The sequence below is a fragment of the Amblyraja radiata genome, chromosome 1, assembly GCF_010909765.2.
Source record: "Amblyraja radiata isolate CabotCenter1 chromosome 1, sAmbRad1.1.pri, whole genome shotgun sequence".
Classification (NCBI taxonomy): domain Eukaryota; kingdom Metazoa; phylum Chordata; class Chondrichthyes; order Rajiformes; family Rajidae; genus Amblyraja; species Amblyraja radiata.
This window is the reverse complement of record NC_045956.1, coordinates 115,891,221-115,910,361: the sequence shown is the minus strand read 5'-3', so window position 1 is coordinate 115,910,361 and position 19,141 is coordinate 115,891,221. Positions and strand designations below refer to the sequence as shown.

The 19,141-nt window shown below is 45.0% G+C and overlaps 1 protein-coding gene across 3 annotated transcripts in view; it reads left to right on the top strand.

The window, feature by feature from the left end:
* mtus1 (microtubule associated scaffold protein 1) overlaps positions 1–19,141 on the top strand; it is a 148,950-nt gene that overhangs the window by 102,859 nt on the left and 26,950 nt on the right. For all 3 annotated transcript variants that reach the window (XM_033029476.1, XM_033029459.1, XM_033029467.1), the window contains exons 7-8: positions 3,882–4,114; positions 18,968–19,034. In XM_033029476.1, the coding sequence (XP_032885367.1) occupies positions 3,882–4,114; positions 18,968–19,034 (300 nt within the window). The remainder of the gene's footprint in view (positions 1–3,881; positions 4,115–18,967; positions 19,035–19,141) is intronic.

Sequence of the window (19,141 nt, the reverse complement as noted above, 5' to 3'; positions counted from 1 at the left end):
TGCAGAGACTGATTGAGGCACACCACTTGCAGAGACTGCTTGAGGCACACCACTTCCTGGTATTATAGTCCCTCCCCTTCCCTCCAGCAGGGGCAGCAGAGAGAATGGGGAATGTTGTAAAAACATTAATATCTCTGTCAATTTTCATCGACGGGAAAAATTCTCGGCACACATGCGGTGGAGGGGGGCTCTGAGCGAGGTGGCCAAAAATGACGGCCGTAGGTGGCAGCGTACTCTCGAAAACCGCAGCACAGAACGCCAAAACCGGTCAAGAACAGAGTTTTAGTAATATAGATAGCTACGGTCCCAGCACTGAGCCTTATGGTACCCCACTTGTCACTGCCTACCATTCTGAAAGGGACCCGATAATCCCTTCTCTTTGTTTCCTGTCTGCCAACCAATTTTCTATCCATGTCAGCAACCTACCCCCAACCCCAATACCATGTGCTCTAATTTTGCCCACTAATCTCCAATGTGGGACCTTATCAAATCAAGTTTTGCCTCTGAGTTTGTAAGAAGCTGCTTGACTTAATTTTCATTTTTTTTATGGTTAAAAGTGAAGAGAATGAAATTTTAGCAATATTAATCGCAGAATATTTAGTGGTACAGGTGCACAACCTTTTATCCGGAGTTCCGGAAACCGAAAAGCTCCGAAAACCGGACATTTTTTCCAGGATGTCGTCTGCACACCAAAGCTCACGTTTGGCGCCAAACTTGACCCGAAAAGACCCACGGTCAACCCAGGTCTGTACTACTGTAGCGGCTGCGGGCGTCCGGCTGCGGGCGGCGCCGGTTGTAGCTCCGACCCCGGCAACACTACCCCATGGCTGCGCGGCGCTCCAAATCCAGAGCGGCCCGCGGCCGGACACCAGCAACCCCAGCTCCGGGATGTTGTGTGTCGGCGGCCACAGCGCTCCGGAGCTTACAGCACGGCGACCCGCCGACTCCCAACATCGTGGAGCTGGGGCTGCGGACGACGCTGGATTTGGAGCGCCGCGCAGCCAGGGGTAGAGTTGCCGGGGTCGGAGCTCCAACCGGCACCGCCCGCGGCCGGACGCCCGCAGCCCCCAGCTCCGCGATGTTGGGAGCCGGCGGCCACAGCGCTCCGGAGCTTACTGCACGGCGACCCGGTAAGGCATTGCCCGCTCCCCGCCTCTCTGACCAGGTAGGGGACTAAGAATTAAAGTTTCCCCCTTCACCCCCCCCCACCACATAAAATCCCTCCAAACTAACTGACTAACATTTAAGCAATGATTTACAATGATTCCCCGGTCTCTGGGGAGGAGGCAGCCGCTCCAGACTTTTCAAGCCGCCCGCGCTACCTACCTAATCTACGCTAAAAATCTTCCATTCGGAAATCCGAAAAATTCTGAAATCCGAGAAGTGCCTGGTCCCAAGGCTTTCGGACAAAAGGTTGTGCACCTGTACCGCAAATAAATGTCTAAGTCGTCATTAACATGTCACTGTATCCAATTCATTCTCTAAAATTGGTTTTTATTTCTATTGTACTTCATGTAAAAAAAAAAAATATTTGTTATTTATAAAATTGCACTTGCTAATATTTCTCTAAATTGGTTGTGCATCTGAATTTGCAACAATCGGATTAAATTTCCACTGTGACAAAACCGGGAAGTGAAACAAATGAGGATGGAAATCTGGACTCAGCACTGCTGTGTCCATTTGGTGCTGCTGAGATAGGAAAATAGAACCTTGTGTGCACCCAGATCTAGATAAGGTAAATTAACCACCTTGTTAAGAGCAGTATAAATGAATGATATTTTGGTGATACAGTTCCTACATGGTATCTGTATTTCCATCTGTAACAGCTAAGTGGCACTGTTCTGATTTTCGCAGCTGAGGCTGTGATATGGTGGATTCATATTCTGCAAACAATCTTTCCAGTCGCTGTGCTGCGGACTGCACATTGTATCACATTGCAGTTTGCATCTACTTTGTTATAAAACTTTTTGGCCAGTTCAGCAAGATTTTATTCAGTTACTCTTGGAGGGGGGGAAGGGGGGGTGTTCTCAGATTTTTGTTCTCAAAGGATAATGGATATTTTGCTATCATCTATCTATACGCTGAAACTCCGTGATTTCTTCCATTTTGCTAGCTAATTCACTTTTACATTCACTCATGCACTCCTCAAAACATTTGGACATTTTTATGTTCACATTTTTTCATAAAATCCCCCCCCCCCCCCCCCCCCCCACCACTCACTCATTTTGTCGCCTCCTGCTGGCCAGCGACCATAACGGCTGCTGACGCCCGGCTCTGCTCCAAAAACGCCGACATTTTTCCCAACCACTGGTGCCTGGCCCGGCTCTGTCACGCTGTCTCAAGCCAAACATCGCATGTTCAACCGCTGCTTTTCGCCCTCCCCCCCCCCCGTACTAGGGGTCTGAAGCACGTTCAGGGACCAGACCCAATGGGTCTGCACTTGGTCCAGTATACTTTTAAAACTGTGTTTGTGTGTAGATTTTGAATAAAATTGATCACAAAAGTTTCTTTTTAAAAAACATTATCGCCGCTTGACCTGCTGACGCCACAATGCCCACATTCCCACCAATCAAGGCTCACCTGCCTCCAGGCCCCGCCCCCCCCGCCGCTGTGGACTAAAGCCCCGCGCCCAGCCCAAGTACGCTCGCGCCACGCCTCCCGCAGCTGGACTCCCACATCCGTCCGCCCACTCTCCCCCTTCCTTCCCCTCCTCTCCCTCCTCTCCCTCTCTCCCCCACAGCCCCCTCATCTCCCGCCCCTTGCCCCTTCTCTCTCCACACCCTCTCCCTCTTCCCCCTCTCTCCCCATCCATCTCCCTACCCCTCTCCCCACTCCTTCCGCCCCCCCCTCTCCCCCCCCACCCCTTCGCTCCTCCCATCCATACTCCCCTCTCACCCCTCCCCCTCTCACCCCTCCCCCTCTCACCCCTCCCCCCTCTCACCCCTCCCCCCTCTCACCCCTCCCCCCTCTCACCCCTCCCCCCTCTCACCCCTCCCCCCACTCACCCCCCCCCCACTCACCCCCCCCCCACTCACCCCCCCCCCACTCACCCCCCCCCCCCCACTCACCCCCCCCCCCCTCTCACCTCTCACCCCTCCCCCCTCTCACCCTCCGGAGTGTTGGGCCTGCTGACTTTAACACCATGGGGCTGTGGGTTGCGGAGCTTCCAGCCGTGGGCGGTGCTGACTTTAACACCCTGGAATCCTGGGGTCTTTTGCCGAGGGTCGCCGGTGTTGGGTCTCCGCCCAGCTCGGCCTGTGGACTTCGGGAGCCGCGGTCTCCGGTAGGAAGCGGCCGCTGGGTGTGTTCTTCCTTTCCGACACCGGAGCTCCGATCGTCCAGGCGGGAAGGCCTGGGCATCGAGCTGCCCATTGCGGCGACTGCGGAGGACTCAAAGGCCCGACCACGGGTGAACAAAAGGAAGATAACTGAACTTTATTGCCTTCCCCTCACGGTGGAAAACTTTGATTCCGCTGTGTGGGGATGTCCATGGTAAATTCTATTGTGTATTGTGTTTTTTATTCGTGGCTGTATGGTAACTCAAATCTCACTGTACCAATTGGTACATGTGACAATAAATGCAACGTAAGCACAACATGTACCTCTTTTGCAGCTGCTTGATACAACAATGTCTGATTCAACCTTTCACAGAGATGGTGCCACCCATCAACCAGACCAGTCACGATCAGAAAATAACATGCCCAAAAAAACGTTGGTTAAGTGTATTTTTAATATTTGAGAGGTTAGTTTTTCATAACAGGTTGATCTTGTTTGCACAGTCAACAACTGAAAGATATCGTGAAAAACAAAATTTTGTGTATATCAATTTTGTCCTATCAGGATTGTGCAACATTACTTATGCCTGTAATTTTGTTTGCTAGCTGACAAAACCTGGGTGAAGTCCAACTCCGCACAGAAGGCAGGCTCCCAAACTAACCTGTCAACACACCCTTTGGATTTGCGCACAGTTGAGAAGAGACCCCCTGGGCTACTTCACTACAAAGCTACATGTGAAACGCAGGTTGCATCAATTGCAAGGCTGAAAGAACGATTAAAAACAAGTAACCAAAGATGCGAAGCTATTGCAACAGTGGTTCAATATCTTCAAGGCCAGGTGAGGATTCGCTTGAACTTTATTTCTGTGGCTACTTCAACATTAACCTTGAGCAAGTTAATAATTTTATCGAAGATAGACACAAAGCTGGAGTAACTCGGCGGGTTGAACAACATCTCTGGAGAAAAGGAATAGGTGACGTTTCAGTCTAGACCCTTCTTCAGACTGAGTCTGTCTTGAGTTCATGCATTCTGCTGATTTACTTGTGTATCAGGATTGGGTTGTCACAAGGAAAGCCAGCTTTTGCATATTACTAATTGGCTGTAGGATGGTGGTGAGTCGTCATCTTGAATCACTTTCTTACTAGTGAAGGTTTAATCTAGAGTATTACATTGCCGGTTCCCCGCAATCAATATCCTTGGGGGGGTGTTTGTGTGGGGAAAGGTCACCATTGACCGAAAACTCACGAGTGAATCGCAAAGGGCAGATCGAAGGCTGCCAGGTTGTGACTTGCCTCTTGCCACTAATCAACATAGTGCACCCTCTTCACATGCCTGGATGAAATCAGTGCCAACACTAGCAAAGCCCAAAATGATGCAGTTAGAAGCATCCTCCTTGATGGGCACCCCATTGACCATCTTAAATATTCATTCCTTCAACTTTTGAACAGTGGTTGCAGTATTTGCCATTTGTAAATGTACTGAAGTAGTTCGAACCGATGGAATGACACCCCTTAAACCATGCTCCGATACACAACCAAGTAGTTAGTACAAGGGTAACAAGGACATGGGATACCACTGCTTGCAAATTCAAAGTAATTCAGTTGCCCGACTTGGAAATGTCTTACTGAACTGTCGTTTATTTTGTCTAAATCTCTAAAGCCTTGTATTTCCTATCCACAGCACCATGTGAGTATCTTTAGCAGTAAAGCTGCAGTAGTTGTTGCAAATAGGGAGCTCACCCCTACCTCGAGGGTAACTTTTCATGGACAATAAATGGCTTGGCAGTTCATGCCCTGATCCTGAACATCAGAACATTTGACCTTGTGATTGAAGGAAGGACATAGAAAAAGTAATTTAAGGTGGTTAGGCTCAAGGTTCTGCCCTGAGCAAAGTTTACTATAGATTTTTGAAATGTGCAATTTCAAACTTGGGGGGGGGGGGGGGATTAGTGTTTCAAACAAGATCATCCATTACGCAATGCATTTTCATTGAAAAGCCTATGAATTTACATTAAGGTAGTTCAGCAGTAATTTAAATTATTCATTTAAATAATTTATTTAAATCATTGGATCGGGCCCTGATCCAATTCGTCACCATTCCATGTCCCGCAAAGACTCTGCCTGACCTGCTGAGTTACTCCAGAATATTGAGATGTTGGTATCTGTAGTTCCTTGTGAATCCATTTAAAGTTCTTATTGGGTTGGGCTTGATCCATACTTCGAGACCAAGCCATGGCAGGTCCTCCAACCACAGTAGTCTCTCATAACCACTTTTCTGCACAATGTTGGGCAGCTCAATGTTAGTTGTGCAAATGCATCTCATCAGTTTAAATAGTTGGGAAAATATCAGATTTCTATTTAAATGTTTTAAATTAACAAACATTTAAAGAAAACCTTTGCATTTCTGGTGTGAGCCAAATTACTTTTTTTCGGCTGGTGTAAAGGTAGAGTTAAACGCCCTGGTTTAATTACACATTGCCTTTGATCAGTCACTGCTTTTATTCAAATATTGCTGGGAGGCTGCATTATGACTTGCAAATTGTTCAGTTTGCAAACGATTCTCAGGAACCGAACCCTGTCATAACCCAAGGACCTGTCTGCTTCTAATCTGGATTATGTACAACAGACATTTCAAGGCACTGGATGATGCTACTCAAGAGGCCTCTGGAATTCCCCCAAATGGTAAGGAAGGCGAGGAGAACTACTGCAGTGCCCTTTCCCAGATCATTAACAGAGTCGACAGGAATTTCCACTTGCATGACCATTATCAATCTCTCAAAACACCAATTTTAGACCTCTTCTGTTGACCAATTGTTCATCTTTTAACAGTCAAGGTGATGCTCAAAGCTTGCTTTGTGGGTGGGGTGTGGAGTGCAATGTTCTTATGGAAACGAGGAATCTCTGACCCATGACCAAGTGAAGGGACATTTAGGTTTATTGTTGCCACATATACTGACGTACAGTGAAATGTTTTATTTTGCATGACACCCAATCAGATCAGTTTATATAATACATGAATACAATCAAATCAACTCTTGGATAAGAGGGAGGGCAAAGAGGAAGAGAGTGCAGTATATAGTTGTCCGCAATTTATTGAACCAGTTCCTTAAACCTACAATGTCTGCAATGGGATAGAGGGTACTAACACTAGTACCCTAGCTGGTGGTAGGACTGTTCAGAAGTCTTATAACAGGGGAAGAAGCTGTTCCTGACTCCAGAGCATGCTTTCAAGCTTCTGCATCTCCTGCCTGATTGGAGCGGGGAGAAGGAATGATGGGTAGTACATGTCTTTGATTCTATTGGTACCAAGGAGATAGATAGGGTGCTGAAGAAGGCTTTTTGTATGCTGGCATTCGTCAGTCAGAGGTTTGAGTCTAGACATTATGTTATAGTTGTACAAGATGTTGGTGAGGTCACATTTGAAGTACTGTATTCAGTTTTGGTCATTTTGCTATGCGAAGGATGTTGTTAAGCTGGAAAGAGTGAAGAGCAGATCTATGAGAATACAAGATAGATACAAGATACATTTATTTGTCACATGTACCAATTGGTACAGTGAAATGTGTGGTCACCACACAGCCATATGAATAATAAAGAGCACAGAACACGATAGACTTTAACACAGACATTCCCACACAGCGGAATCAAAATTTCCCACTGAGGGAAGGATCCAAAAATTCAGTCCTCTGTTGTTCACCCGTGGTCGGGGGGCTCCCGAACCCCTCGCAATCACCGCCACAGGCGACCTGATGTTCAGGCCCTCTCGCCGGGATGATGAGACTCCGACGTCGGAACGGGAGAACCACCTCAATGGCTTGGACATCCAAATCAGCCACTTCCTACCGGATCCGCGGCTCCCGAAGTCCACAGGCCGCGCTGGGCGGAGATTCAACGCTGGCGGCCCTCGGCAAAGGGTCCCAGGACTCTGCAATGTTGGTCAGTGCCACCCCCACTGGGAGCTCTCCAAACCCCAGCTCCAAGATGTTGAAGCACCAGCCCCAGCACTCCGGAACTTCAAACGGCGATCCAGGTAGGCATCGCCCGCTCCGCAGTGAATCCAGTGCTGCGCTGCCACCGCTGAAGCTCTGGTCCGGTCCCCGGCAGGAAAGGCCGCTCCAATCCAGTTGGTAGGCCGCGAGGAGGGAGGCGAGGACGCAACTCGGAGAATAGTCGTATCCTCGCCAGGAAGTGACTGGGAAACTGTTTCCCCCTTACCCTACCCCCCTCCCCCACATAGAAAAACTAAAGAAACCTCCAAAACACACTTTTAAAACAGACTAAAAATTTTAAAAAGATAGAAAAACAGACCGACTGTCGGCAGAGGTTGCCATCAATGCGGCGCCCCTAGTGGCTCAAGACTCCAGGGCCAGAGCAAAGGTGGAAGGTTGGGCAAGCTAGGACTTCTTACCTGGGAGAGCAGGAGAGGGGTGATCTTCCACAAGTGTATAAAATCACGAGGGGAATAGGTTGGAAGAATTAGGCTTCTTTAACCATGCTGGGGGAAATCAAGAAACTGAAGACATTGTTTAAGCTGAGGGGAAAGATTTAGTATGAACCCAAATGGCAACTTTTTCACGCATGATGGAAAGTGCATGAAATGAGTGAGGGGGAGTGCAGTGTGACTCTGATGGCTGTAGTGTGAGCATCAGAGTTACCACCAATAGTGTATGTGATTTAGACACACTGCTAGAGTAACTCAACGGATCAGGCAGCATCTCTGGGGAGAAGGAATGAGTGACGTTTTGGGTCGAGACCCTTCAGACTGATGTCAGGGGAGAGGGAGATGCATAGATAAGGAAGTGTAAGGTGCAGCAGTAGGAATCAGAGGGGGAGCAGTGATAGAGGTTGACAGCATCTGCAGTTCCTTCCTACACAGAGTGTGTGATTTACTGGGCAAGGAGTAAAGTGAGAAATGCATGTTTGGCCAATGAAAGACAAAGGTTGATTAGCATTGCGTAAATTACCACTTATTTTAAAGATCGTATTATTTAATAAATTAGACTGTCGGAAATCACAATGTGCAAATTGCTAAGTTGTGAGATTGGGGCAATGAAGGGAGGTGCCACGAATGCAAAGCAACCTGAAACCACCAGGAAAATTCAAAACATGCACCATGGCCAATTAATTATCTTTTATGGCTGGTGAAACGCGTGTACAATATTGCAGATTGGAGGTGAGCTGTCAAGTGCATTGTTAGTAATAGCATCATATTCCTTGCTATGTTCTGATTATTAACACCTTGCCCATCTAGATTTGAGCAGTAATATTACAGCTCTATCTTCGTTTTAAACCAGCATTAGCAGTTCCTTCCTACACAATATTACAGCTCAGTTTGTTTTCCTTGCTGCTGCATGTGCAATTAAAGTACCCATTCCCTTTTTATCAAATGAAAAAGCACACTAAAACAAGATATCTGTCCTGTGACTGACATAACTCAAGGCTACTTCCTTAAAGAAAATGACAATTGTTTCATCTGTTTACTTTAATTTAGTAATCTACTTCAATCCTTCAATTTTCATTGTTTTTGTTTGGAATAATTTAGAGCTAACTACCTTCTCATTAGCTAGTTCTTGACAATGCAACACCCTATACAGATTGATATACGGAGAGATTTTGGGGGCCAAGTCCATAACTCCCTCAAAGTATCAACGCAAGTAGATAGTAGTAAAACATGGTGTGCTTGTCTTTGTTGGTTGGGCCATTACATATGAGAGTCAGGAACATGTAATGCAGCTTTTTAGGACTGGTTCGGCTACATTTGGAGTATTGCATGCTGTTCTGGTGGACCCATTATTGGAAGGATGTAGCGGTTTTGGAGAGGGTGCAAGGGTGGTTTACGAGAACTATACCTGGATTGGTGGGTATTAGCCACAGAGGTTAGGCAGGCTTGGATTGTTTTCCCTGGAACAATCGGAGGTTGATTAGAGACCTGATAGAGGTATATAAAATCATGAGAGGCATTGATTGGGTAGATGGTCAGAACAACTTTCCCAAGAACGAAATGTAAAAAATGGAAATATGAAATACTAAAGGGCATAACCTCAAAGTGAAATGGGCAAAATTTAAAGGAATTATGTGAAGTAAGTTATCTAGAGAGTAGTGAGTGCCTGGAATGCACCACTGGGGTGGTGGTTGGGTCAAATACAATGGTAGCATTTAAGAGGCCTTCAAATAAGTTCATGGATATGCAGCGAATGGAGGGATATGAATTATGGCCATTCAATACAAGCCAGCAGTGCCATTCAATACAATCATGGCTGATCATCCAAAATCAGTACCCAGTTCCTGCTTTCTTCCCATATCCCTTGATTATGTTAGCCCCAAGAGCTATATCTAATTCTCTCTTAAACATCCAGTGAATTGGCCTCCACTGCCTTCTGTGGCAGAGAATTCCACGGATTCACAACTCCCTGGGTGAAAATGTTTTTCCTCATCTCAGTCCTAATACCCCTTATTCTAATTCTCCCCAACATCGAGAACATTTTTCCTGCATCTAGCCTGTCCAATCCCTTAAGAATTTATGTTTCTATAAGATTCCCTCTCATCCTTCTAAATTCCAGTGAATATAAGCCGAGTCATTCTTTCATCATATCAGTCCCGCCATCCTGGGAATTAGCCTGGTGAACCTACGTTGCACTCAATAGCAAGAAACCCCCTTCCTCAAATTAGGAGACCAAAACTGCACACAATACTCCCGGTGTGGTCTCACCAGGGCCCTGCACAACAGCAGTAGGACCTCCTTGCGCCTATACTCAAATAAAATAATTCAGGAATATTAGAATGGAACATTCCTGAGCCATTTAAAAGGATTCAATGGAATGATATTCCACACGATTTGGGACAGAATGCATTGGCTAATCAGCAGATCGATTCATCTTGTCATGTTCTGTGCTCTTATTCCCCTTTAACTATTTTCTTCCACGTTGAAGCAAGTGAATATGCATTTTTCCTTATTTTTATTGACAAACTGAGCCAACAGCAAAGCAATATAATTACGTTAACATTGGGTTCAAGTTTTGTACGATTGGAAGCAATTGACGCTGGGAATTTTTATTTCTGAACCAGATCAGACCAAAGAACAAATTGTATGAAGTTGGGTGGCAGGTCAAAAATTAGACAAAAAGCAAAATGAAAAAATAGCTAAGATCATAGTGAAGAAAAAATGGTACAAAAACAGCTAGTCAGAAATATCAAAATCTGTTTCAGATATTTTCAAAGTTAACAACATGCAGATAGGTTATGTGATTGGGAGGGGTGGGGGGGAATGGGGTGGTGATGTCTTGAGAACTGAGAAAGAGGTGACGCATTGTTTGCATCAGTTTTTGCCGTATAAATGACAATCCAAGCAACAGTAAATCAGCAACTGCGAGGGAGGAATTTGTAGAAAATTCCAATCACCAATGTCGAGGTGCAACCCATAACAGTCTCCAGGACCTGATGGATGTCACCTTGGGTAGTAAAAGTTGTGGCAAGTGAGAGATAATTACAAGTTCTTAACTATAGTTACTTTTGTTCAACATTTTGCAAATATACGTTTACTCAAAGGGAAGGAGTGCAGAAATCTACAGAATTCATTGGGAAAGTATTCAAATCTATTGTCGATAGCAGGACTAAAATGCAAGGGAATTGGGTAATGTCAATGGTTTTTATGACTGATAATGTTTGATCAACATTGATTATAAAAGGAAGATTTGCGATAGACAAAGGATATAAACCATTTTGTTTAAAGGTGTTAAATTTCATCTCCTGCACATGTCTATTTCTTAAGTTTGTGATTCTAAAATCTGTTAGTAACCGCATCAGTTTTTGATATTTGCACTGCCAGGTAAATTATAATTTATTTAAACCGTCTTTACTTACAGGAACAGTTGTCGTAACACTGATTTCTGGGGAAATTGCTGTGTGCTTTGTCTAATTTTGGGCAAGGGGAGACAAACAACTGTCACTTAGCAAGAGAACATTTGATGGTATGAAATAGTAGCTTCCAAAAGTTGATGGTATAGATTGTTTGCACGCAACAAGATGCCCAGAAAGTGGGATGTTCTTAGTGTGATCATCATCATTCTTTCTTGTCATCATGCAAAGCAACAAATTGTACAGTGCAAAATGAGAAGACGTTTCTCAGGGAATACCGGAGCATCGCACATAAAAACTTAAACATTTCACACATAAATAAAAACAATCCGGTTCCTGATAAAAAACAGTACGAATAGTTTTTAAAAAGTGCAGGTAAAAAAGCAACATTAAAATACAATTTAAAAAAGTCGTAAAATGTCCAGGGTAGCTGATTTAAGTGACCTGAGCCAGTGCCAGAGTTATTACTCAGTGCCAGTTATTAAATTGTCAGTGCAAAAGCAGCAGAATCAGGTGGAGTGACTGTTTAGCAGCCTCATAGCCTGTGGAAGGAAGCTGTTTAGCAGTCTGGTTGTCCGGGCTTTGATGCTGCGGTATCTCTTTCCTGATGGCAGGAGATCTAGATGTGTGTGGAGTGGGTGCAATCTGTCCTTTGCTATGCTCAGTGATTTTTTCAGGCAGCGGCTCTGGAACAGTTCTTGTACCGAGGGTAGCAAGACACCAATGATCCTCTCTGCTCCCCTCACTACCCTCTGCAGAGACTTCCTGTCTGAGCAGTTACAGTTGGAGTACCACGTGTTCATGCAGTACGTGAGTACAGACTCCACCGTGCCCCTGTAAAAAGTCCTGAGGATATTGGTGGGGAGTGAGGCCTGTTTGAGTTTCCTCGGGTAGTGCAGTCGCTGATGGGCCCGTTTGACAATCCCAGTGATGTTCCTGGACCAGGTGAGACTATCTGTTATTTGCACTCCGAGGAACTTTATGCTCTCCACTCTCTCCACCGTGGTGCCACTGATGTTGATACTGAGAGATACTGTTCTTACTCCATTGAAGGGCACGGGAGATGGGAGAAAGGAGGCCTGGATGACCAGAGAAATTGAGTCTGGTCAGGAAAAAGGTGTTGGTCAGGTATACGCAGCTGGGATCAAGTGTATCAGAGTATGAGAGATTGACGAGCATACTTAAGAAGGAAATTAGGACAATAAGGGGACATGAAAAAGCTTTGGCAAGTAAGATCAAAGAAAGTCCGAAGAGATTTAACTATATTAAGAAGAAAGGGTAAACTGGAGAGAGAATGTCCCTCAAACCAGCATGATCATCTGTGTGGAACTGCAGGAGATTCCACATGTAAGATGTCCTCAATAAATATTTCTCCTATTCGACTTAGGACAGTTCATGGAGATGTCTTGGAGACTGTCTTATTTACAGTCGGAGGTGCTGGATGTCCGAAGATGAAGATTAATCTGGGCCTGATTAGATATATCCGAGGACGTTGGGAAGCTAGAGTAGAAATTACTGGCTGTGATATCTGAATCATCAGTAGACACGGGTGAGATGCTGGAAGACTGGAGCTAATGTTGTGCCTCTGTTTAAGAAGGACTGCACAGGAAAAACTTGAACTATATGGCTAGTCATTCTAAGATCTGTGATAGGAAAATTACTGGAGAAGACTGAGGGATAAGATAAACATGCATTCGGTTAGAAAAGGATTGATTGAGGGCAGTCGGCATGGATTTGTATGTGGGAGATCATGTCTCAAATTTTCAAGTAATAACGAAGTAGTTTGACACGGATAGATGTTGACAGTCTGCATGGACTGCAGCAATTTATTTACGACACCATGGTAGTGTGCTCAAAGTTTAGATCACATGGGATCCATGGAGAGCTAGCTAATAGGATGCAGATACAGAAATGGCCTCATGGAAGGAAGCAGAGGGTCGTGGTGAAAGGTTGTTTTTTTCAGACTAGGTCTGTGATTAGCGGTGTACCTTGGGGATCTACATCAAAAACTTAGATGAGAATATATAAAACATAATTAAGTTTGTAGGTGACCATGATGGTAGTAGTTATCAAGGAAAACAGTGCGAACTTGATCAGCTCCACCATCAATAGTGTCACCTCCCTCAAACGGGTGACCATATTCCCGAATCAGAAGCCATGGATGAACAGCGAGGTCAGGCTACTGCTGAAAGCACGGGACACCGCTTTCAGGTCAGGCGATGCTCGAGCCTACAGTTCATCCAGGGCTAACCTGAAGAGGGGCATCAAGAAGGCCAAGCACTGCCATAAGCTCAGGATTGAGGAGCACTTCAACAACAACTCCGACCCCCGACGCATGTGGCAAGGCATCCAGGCCATCACGGACTATAGACCCACCAACACCACACCCACATCCAGCGATGCCTCCTTCCTTGAGGAGCTTAACCACTTCTATGGCTGCTTCGACAGGGACAATCTAGAGACAGCCATCAAGGCTGTGCTCCCTGCTGATCACCAACCCCTCACACTCACCCCCTACGACGTGTACGTGGCACTGAGTAGGACTAATGCACGTAAGGCTGCTGGCCCTCACGGCATCCCCGGGCGCGTCCTCGGGGCCTGTGCTGCGCAGCTGACAGACGTCTGGACTGACATCTTCAACCTGTCACTTGCCCAAGCAGTTGTCCCCACGTGCCTTAAAACCACCTCCATCGTGCCGGTGCCAAAACACTCCACTGCGGCAAGCCTCAACAACTTCCGCCCAGTTGCACTTACCCCCATCATCACCAAGTGATTCGAGAGGCTGGTCCTGGCACACCTCAAAGGCTGCCTACCCCCCACATTGGATCCCTATCAGTTTGCCTACCGCAAGAACAGGAGTACGGAGGATGCCATCTCAACGGCACTTCAATCCGCCCTCTCCCACCTCGACAACAGAGACACTTACGTAAGAATGCTGTTCATCGATTACAGCTCAGCATTCAACACCATTATACCCTCTAAACTGATCACCAAACTCGGTAACCTGGGCGTCGACCCCTCCCTCTGCAACTGGATACTGGACTTACTAACCAACAGACCCCAGTCTGTTAGGTTAGACAAGCACACCTCTTCAACCCTCACCCTGAACACCGGCATTCCACAGGGCTGTGTGCTGAGCCCCCTCCTGTACTCCCTCTTCACCTACGACTGCACACCTGTACATGGTACTAACACCATCATCAAGTATGCAGATGATACAACGGTGATTGGCCTCATCAGCAACAACGATGAGTCGGCCTATAGGGAGGAGGTCCAGCTCCTAGCAGCATGGTGCGCTGACAACAACCTGGCCCTTAACTCCAAGAAGACCAAGGAGCTCATTGTAGACTTCAGGAAGTCTAGGGGCGGCAAGCACACCCCCATCCACATCAACGGGATGGAGGTGGAACGTGTTTCCAGCTTCAGGTTCCTGGGGGTCAACATCTCCGATGACCTCTCTTGGACCCACAATACCTCAACTCTGGTCAAGAAGGCTCACCAGCGTCTCTTCTTCCTGAGGAGACTGAAGAAGGTCCATCTGTCTCCTCAGATTCTGGTGAACTTCTACCGCTGCACCATCGAGAGCATCCTTACCAACTGCATCACAGTATGGTATGGCAACTGCTCTGTCTCCGACCGGAAAGCACTACAGAGGGTGGTGAAAATTGCCCAATGCATCACCAGTTCCTCGCTCCCCTCCATTGAGTCCAAAGCAAGCGTTGTCTGCGAAGGGCGCTCAGCATCGCCAAGGACTGCTCTCACCCCAACCATGGACTGTATACCCTCGTACCATCCGAGAGGCGCTACAGGTCTCTCCGTTGCCGGACCAGCAGGTCCAGGAACAGCTTCTTCCCTGCGGCTGTCACACTACTCAACAATGTACCTCGGTGACTGCCAATCACCCCCCCCTCCCCCCCCCCCCCCCCCGGACGCTCCTCCCACAGGAAAATACACTGTGTCTGTATACATGTAAATAGATTTATTTATTGAAATCATATTCTATGTCGCTCTTCCAGGGAGATGCTAACTGCATTTCGTTGTCTCTGTACTGTACACTGACAATGACAATTAAAGTTGAATCTGAATCTGAATCTGAGCTGGTCAAGTGAACTGAGGAATGTCGTGCAGAGGGTTCGAGGAACACAAGTACATGGTTCCTTGAACGTGCTATCACAGTAGATAGGGTAGTAAAGGATATGAGTATATATCCTATATTTACCAAGGAGAAGGACAGGAGGATGGTGGATCTTGGGGCAGTCAATGGAAGTGACTTGAGAGCAGTCAGTGTTACAGTCAAAGAGGCGCTGAAGGTACTATTGTGTTTAGATGGACAAGGGTGATTCAGGGTAGTGAACATGGTTTTGTACGTGGGAGGTCATATCTTACATCTGAGTTTTTTGATGACTGGACCAAAAAGGTTGTTGAGGGCAGAGCTGTAGATATTGTATATTTGTACTTCAGCAAAGCTTTTGACAAGGTCCCGCATGGTCGGTGGCTGTGGAAGGTTGGATCGCATGGGATCCAAGGAGAGATAGCTGAATGGATATAAACTTGGCTTTATGGAAGGAAGCAGAGGGTGTTGGTGGATCATTGCTTCTTGGACTGAAGGCCTGTGACTTGTGGTGTACCTCAGGGTTCGATGCTGGGTCCGTTACTGTCTGTCACCTATTTCAATGATTTGCATGAAAACATTCATGGCAAGATTAGCACGTTTGCTGATGATACAAAAGTGGGTGGTTTTGCAGATCGTGAAGATGGTTGTGAAAAATTGCAGCAGAGTCTTGATCAATTGGCCAGGTGGGCTGAGGGATGGTTGATTGAATTTAACGCAGAGAAATGTGAGGTGTTGCATTTTGGGAAGTTTAACATAGGCCGGACCTACACAGTGAATGGTAGGGCTCTGAGAAGTGTTGTAGAGCAGTGGGATTCAGGACTGCTCTCACCCCAACCATGGACTGTATACCCTCGTAGCTCCTTGAAGGTGTAGTCGCAGGTAGATTGGGTGGTCAAATGTGTAGTTGGCCTTGGTGTATTAATTGGTAGATTATGGAGATGGTTACAGAATGTGGGGAGAAAACAATGGGCATGGGTATCCAATGTAAAGTATCCATTGGTTCATTATTTATCTTTTAAAATTTGTTGAAGAAGTTTGTCTCAAGACACATTAAGGTAATGTTTCAAGATGGAGCCCATTAATATTATTAGAAAAATTATGAAAATGACTTCGATGCAGTAGAGGAACTGCGCGACAATAAAATGTGCTATGTCATTGCTTGTACTTCAGACTGAAACGTAACCTTGCACAAAGCTCCTGGTATTGCAGGCTAGTGTTGGTAGCTGCTGATTAGATTGCATGTTCTGTTGCTTGAGGCAATAAATTAAATTAAATTAATTTAATTAAATTTAACCAATTTGAATAGTTTGACCATAAATTTGAAGTTTAAGTCTTTAAATGTGGGTGATTTGAGATCAGATGTATTCACTCTTCAAGGAATTGTGTACTATACAATCAAGTCTGCTTGTGACATTGTCAATGCCTCCAGTTTGCGTTTTGACCATTTGCTGGAGTTATTACTTTAAAGCACTCTTTTTTTCATAATTTTGGCCTGAATTATCAAGTACAGTTTACATGGAGCTATTTTTAAAATGAGCTGCCCTTGCAAGTACCTGTATCTACAAACCTTTGCATTTACATGGCTTGCTCTTGAAAATATACTATTCTCAGCATTTAACATTTTAAAATTTGAGCTGTCATGCTGCAGTCAGTTCAGCTACGATCCAAAGTACTTTGTGCCCAATGAACTACAAAAAGACAAGCTTAATTTTGAACATGCGTTTTGCATATATGTGAGTAATATTTGTAAGGTTTTCACCACGTTTCTCCTGTCAGTATGGCAATATCAACACTGATAGTAATTACCTTATTCTCCAGTGTACGTTCATATAGGTGCATTTAATCTTTTGCACTTTAAGAATCTTCTTCCTGCTCTGGGATTACCTTGGGCTGTATTTGAGTTACTTTGATGTATGCTTCAGAAATACTTTCAATATTTCATTATATAGGTGTTGAATTACAAATCAGCCCAACTTGCTGTAATATGAAACTCTCTAGTTACATTTCAGCAGACCTTCTGTTTGCCAGCTTTTTCGACTTTCTGGTACTTGATAGCATTGCATATTAAGATGAGATATCAGAATAGTCCATTATTGTATTAGGTGGAAGATCAATGCGCGTTGCAGTGCCAAGCTTCAACTGCTGATATACGATGAAATGAATATTGATCAGCTTCTTACCGCCCCCTCTCTACCACTCCCCTGGTCTCCAGTTTACAGACAGGGCTGTGCCTCTTTTAATGAGTGCTTCCCAGTGCTTTCTTATGCAGCTGGTTTTTTTTCAGGGCACAGTACTGCAGGAAATATGGTACATATACTGCACTGAAAGTTAGCTTGGACGGCAAGGGGCAATGGATCTTTTCCTACAAGCATTTTAAATGTAGAAAGACCAGTTTGGGTTGTGGCGTGGCCACCTGTGCTCCGCACAAACAGCCGGATAAAGAGAATGGGCTGCAACAGCAGCAAAATGTGCCTCTACGGTCCTTGCACTGGAAATAGGGTAACTGATGCATCCTTTCTTGATTTGCTGACTGGGAATGAAAGCGGTTGCTAGCTGGCGCTAGTAGTTTCAACCAATTCCTTTGTTTCCAGCTGTTCTTCGCTGTCGGTTGTTCCTCCTCTTTGCTGAACAATTGGTGCATTAGGGAGTCAGATTAAGCAGAGTGCTCAGAACATCATCTTGCTTTTAATAGCTGCATCCTGACTATGCTTTTGGGATTAAAAAGGCTCAGTCAATTTCCTCAGTTATTGATTTGCTGGTGAATTGGATGTCGCTTGATTGTGTCTAGGATACTAAAGGTAATGCAAGGTCTGCCTGTTTTTCTTTATAAGATTATGTAAAATTGTGCACTTCAATCTTTTGGTTTTTGCTTATGTTGAAGATAGAAGTATTTACTGGATCAATTTACAGCCATACTTGTTTAATATAAATTTAAATCTGTGTTGGAAATGCTAAATTGTGTTGAACTTGGTTAATATGCAATGTAAATTATATTGTAATGGTAGTTAATACAGTTGAAATGCTGATCTCCAAGATTTTTGCATAATTTGCTCATTTAAAACCTTTAAAAAAATTATACTGTTCATTAGTACACCGACTGACCTAGTTGAGTTTGGAAATGCAGATCAAAAGTTACGGGATTGTTTTTTCCTCCAGGTGAACTTATTTAGCTTTGAGGCTTTGTCTAGAAGGCACATGTTAGTTTGTCCCTTTGTACATGTTTCTATTGATAATTTTTCAGAACCACTTTTGGTGTTTTTGTCATTTGGATGAATTTCAGTTTCCACCATTGGAAACTGAAGTCCAAATTTGAGACAGTAACGTGAATCAATAAAATCATGGGAGACCCCTTCCACCCATGCAACGGACTGTTCCAGCTGCTACGGTCAGGCAAACGCCTCCGTTGCCATGCTGTGAGAACGGAGAGGTTGAGAAGATCTTTCTTCCCAGAGGCCATTCGGACTGTAAATCTCACCAGGGACTAACTTTACTGAACGTTTTTTCCTTCCAATATTTAATATGTAAAAGAATATGTGTGTGTCTATGATTGTGTTTATAGTTTGTTTGGTTGTTTGTTTGTTTGTCTTTTTGCACAAAATCCGCGAGCATTGCCGCTTTTCATTTCACTGCACATCTCGTATGTGTATGTGACGAATAAACTTGACTTGACTTGAGTTGATGTACTAAATATATTTCTGTGGTAACAATGTATTTTTCTTCTCAGAAGGAGGAAGTGGACAAACAACGCAAGGGGTTGTCTCAGGAGTTGCTCGCTTTGCATTCTGAACTTGGTAAGAAATGCATAAATTGATATTGTACTTCGAGTTTGAAAATGTAAATGATGCAATCCATACACAAGTTTCTGCACCTAGTTCGTCCTTGGTAACTGAAAGTTATT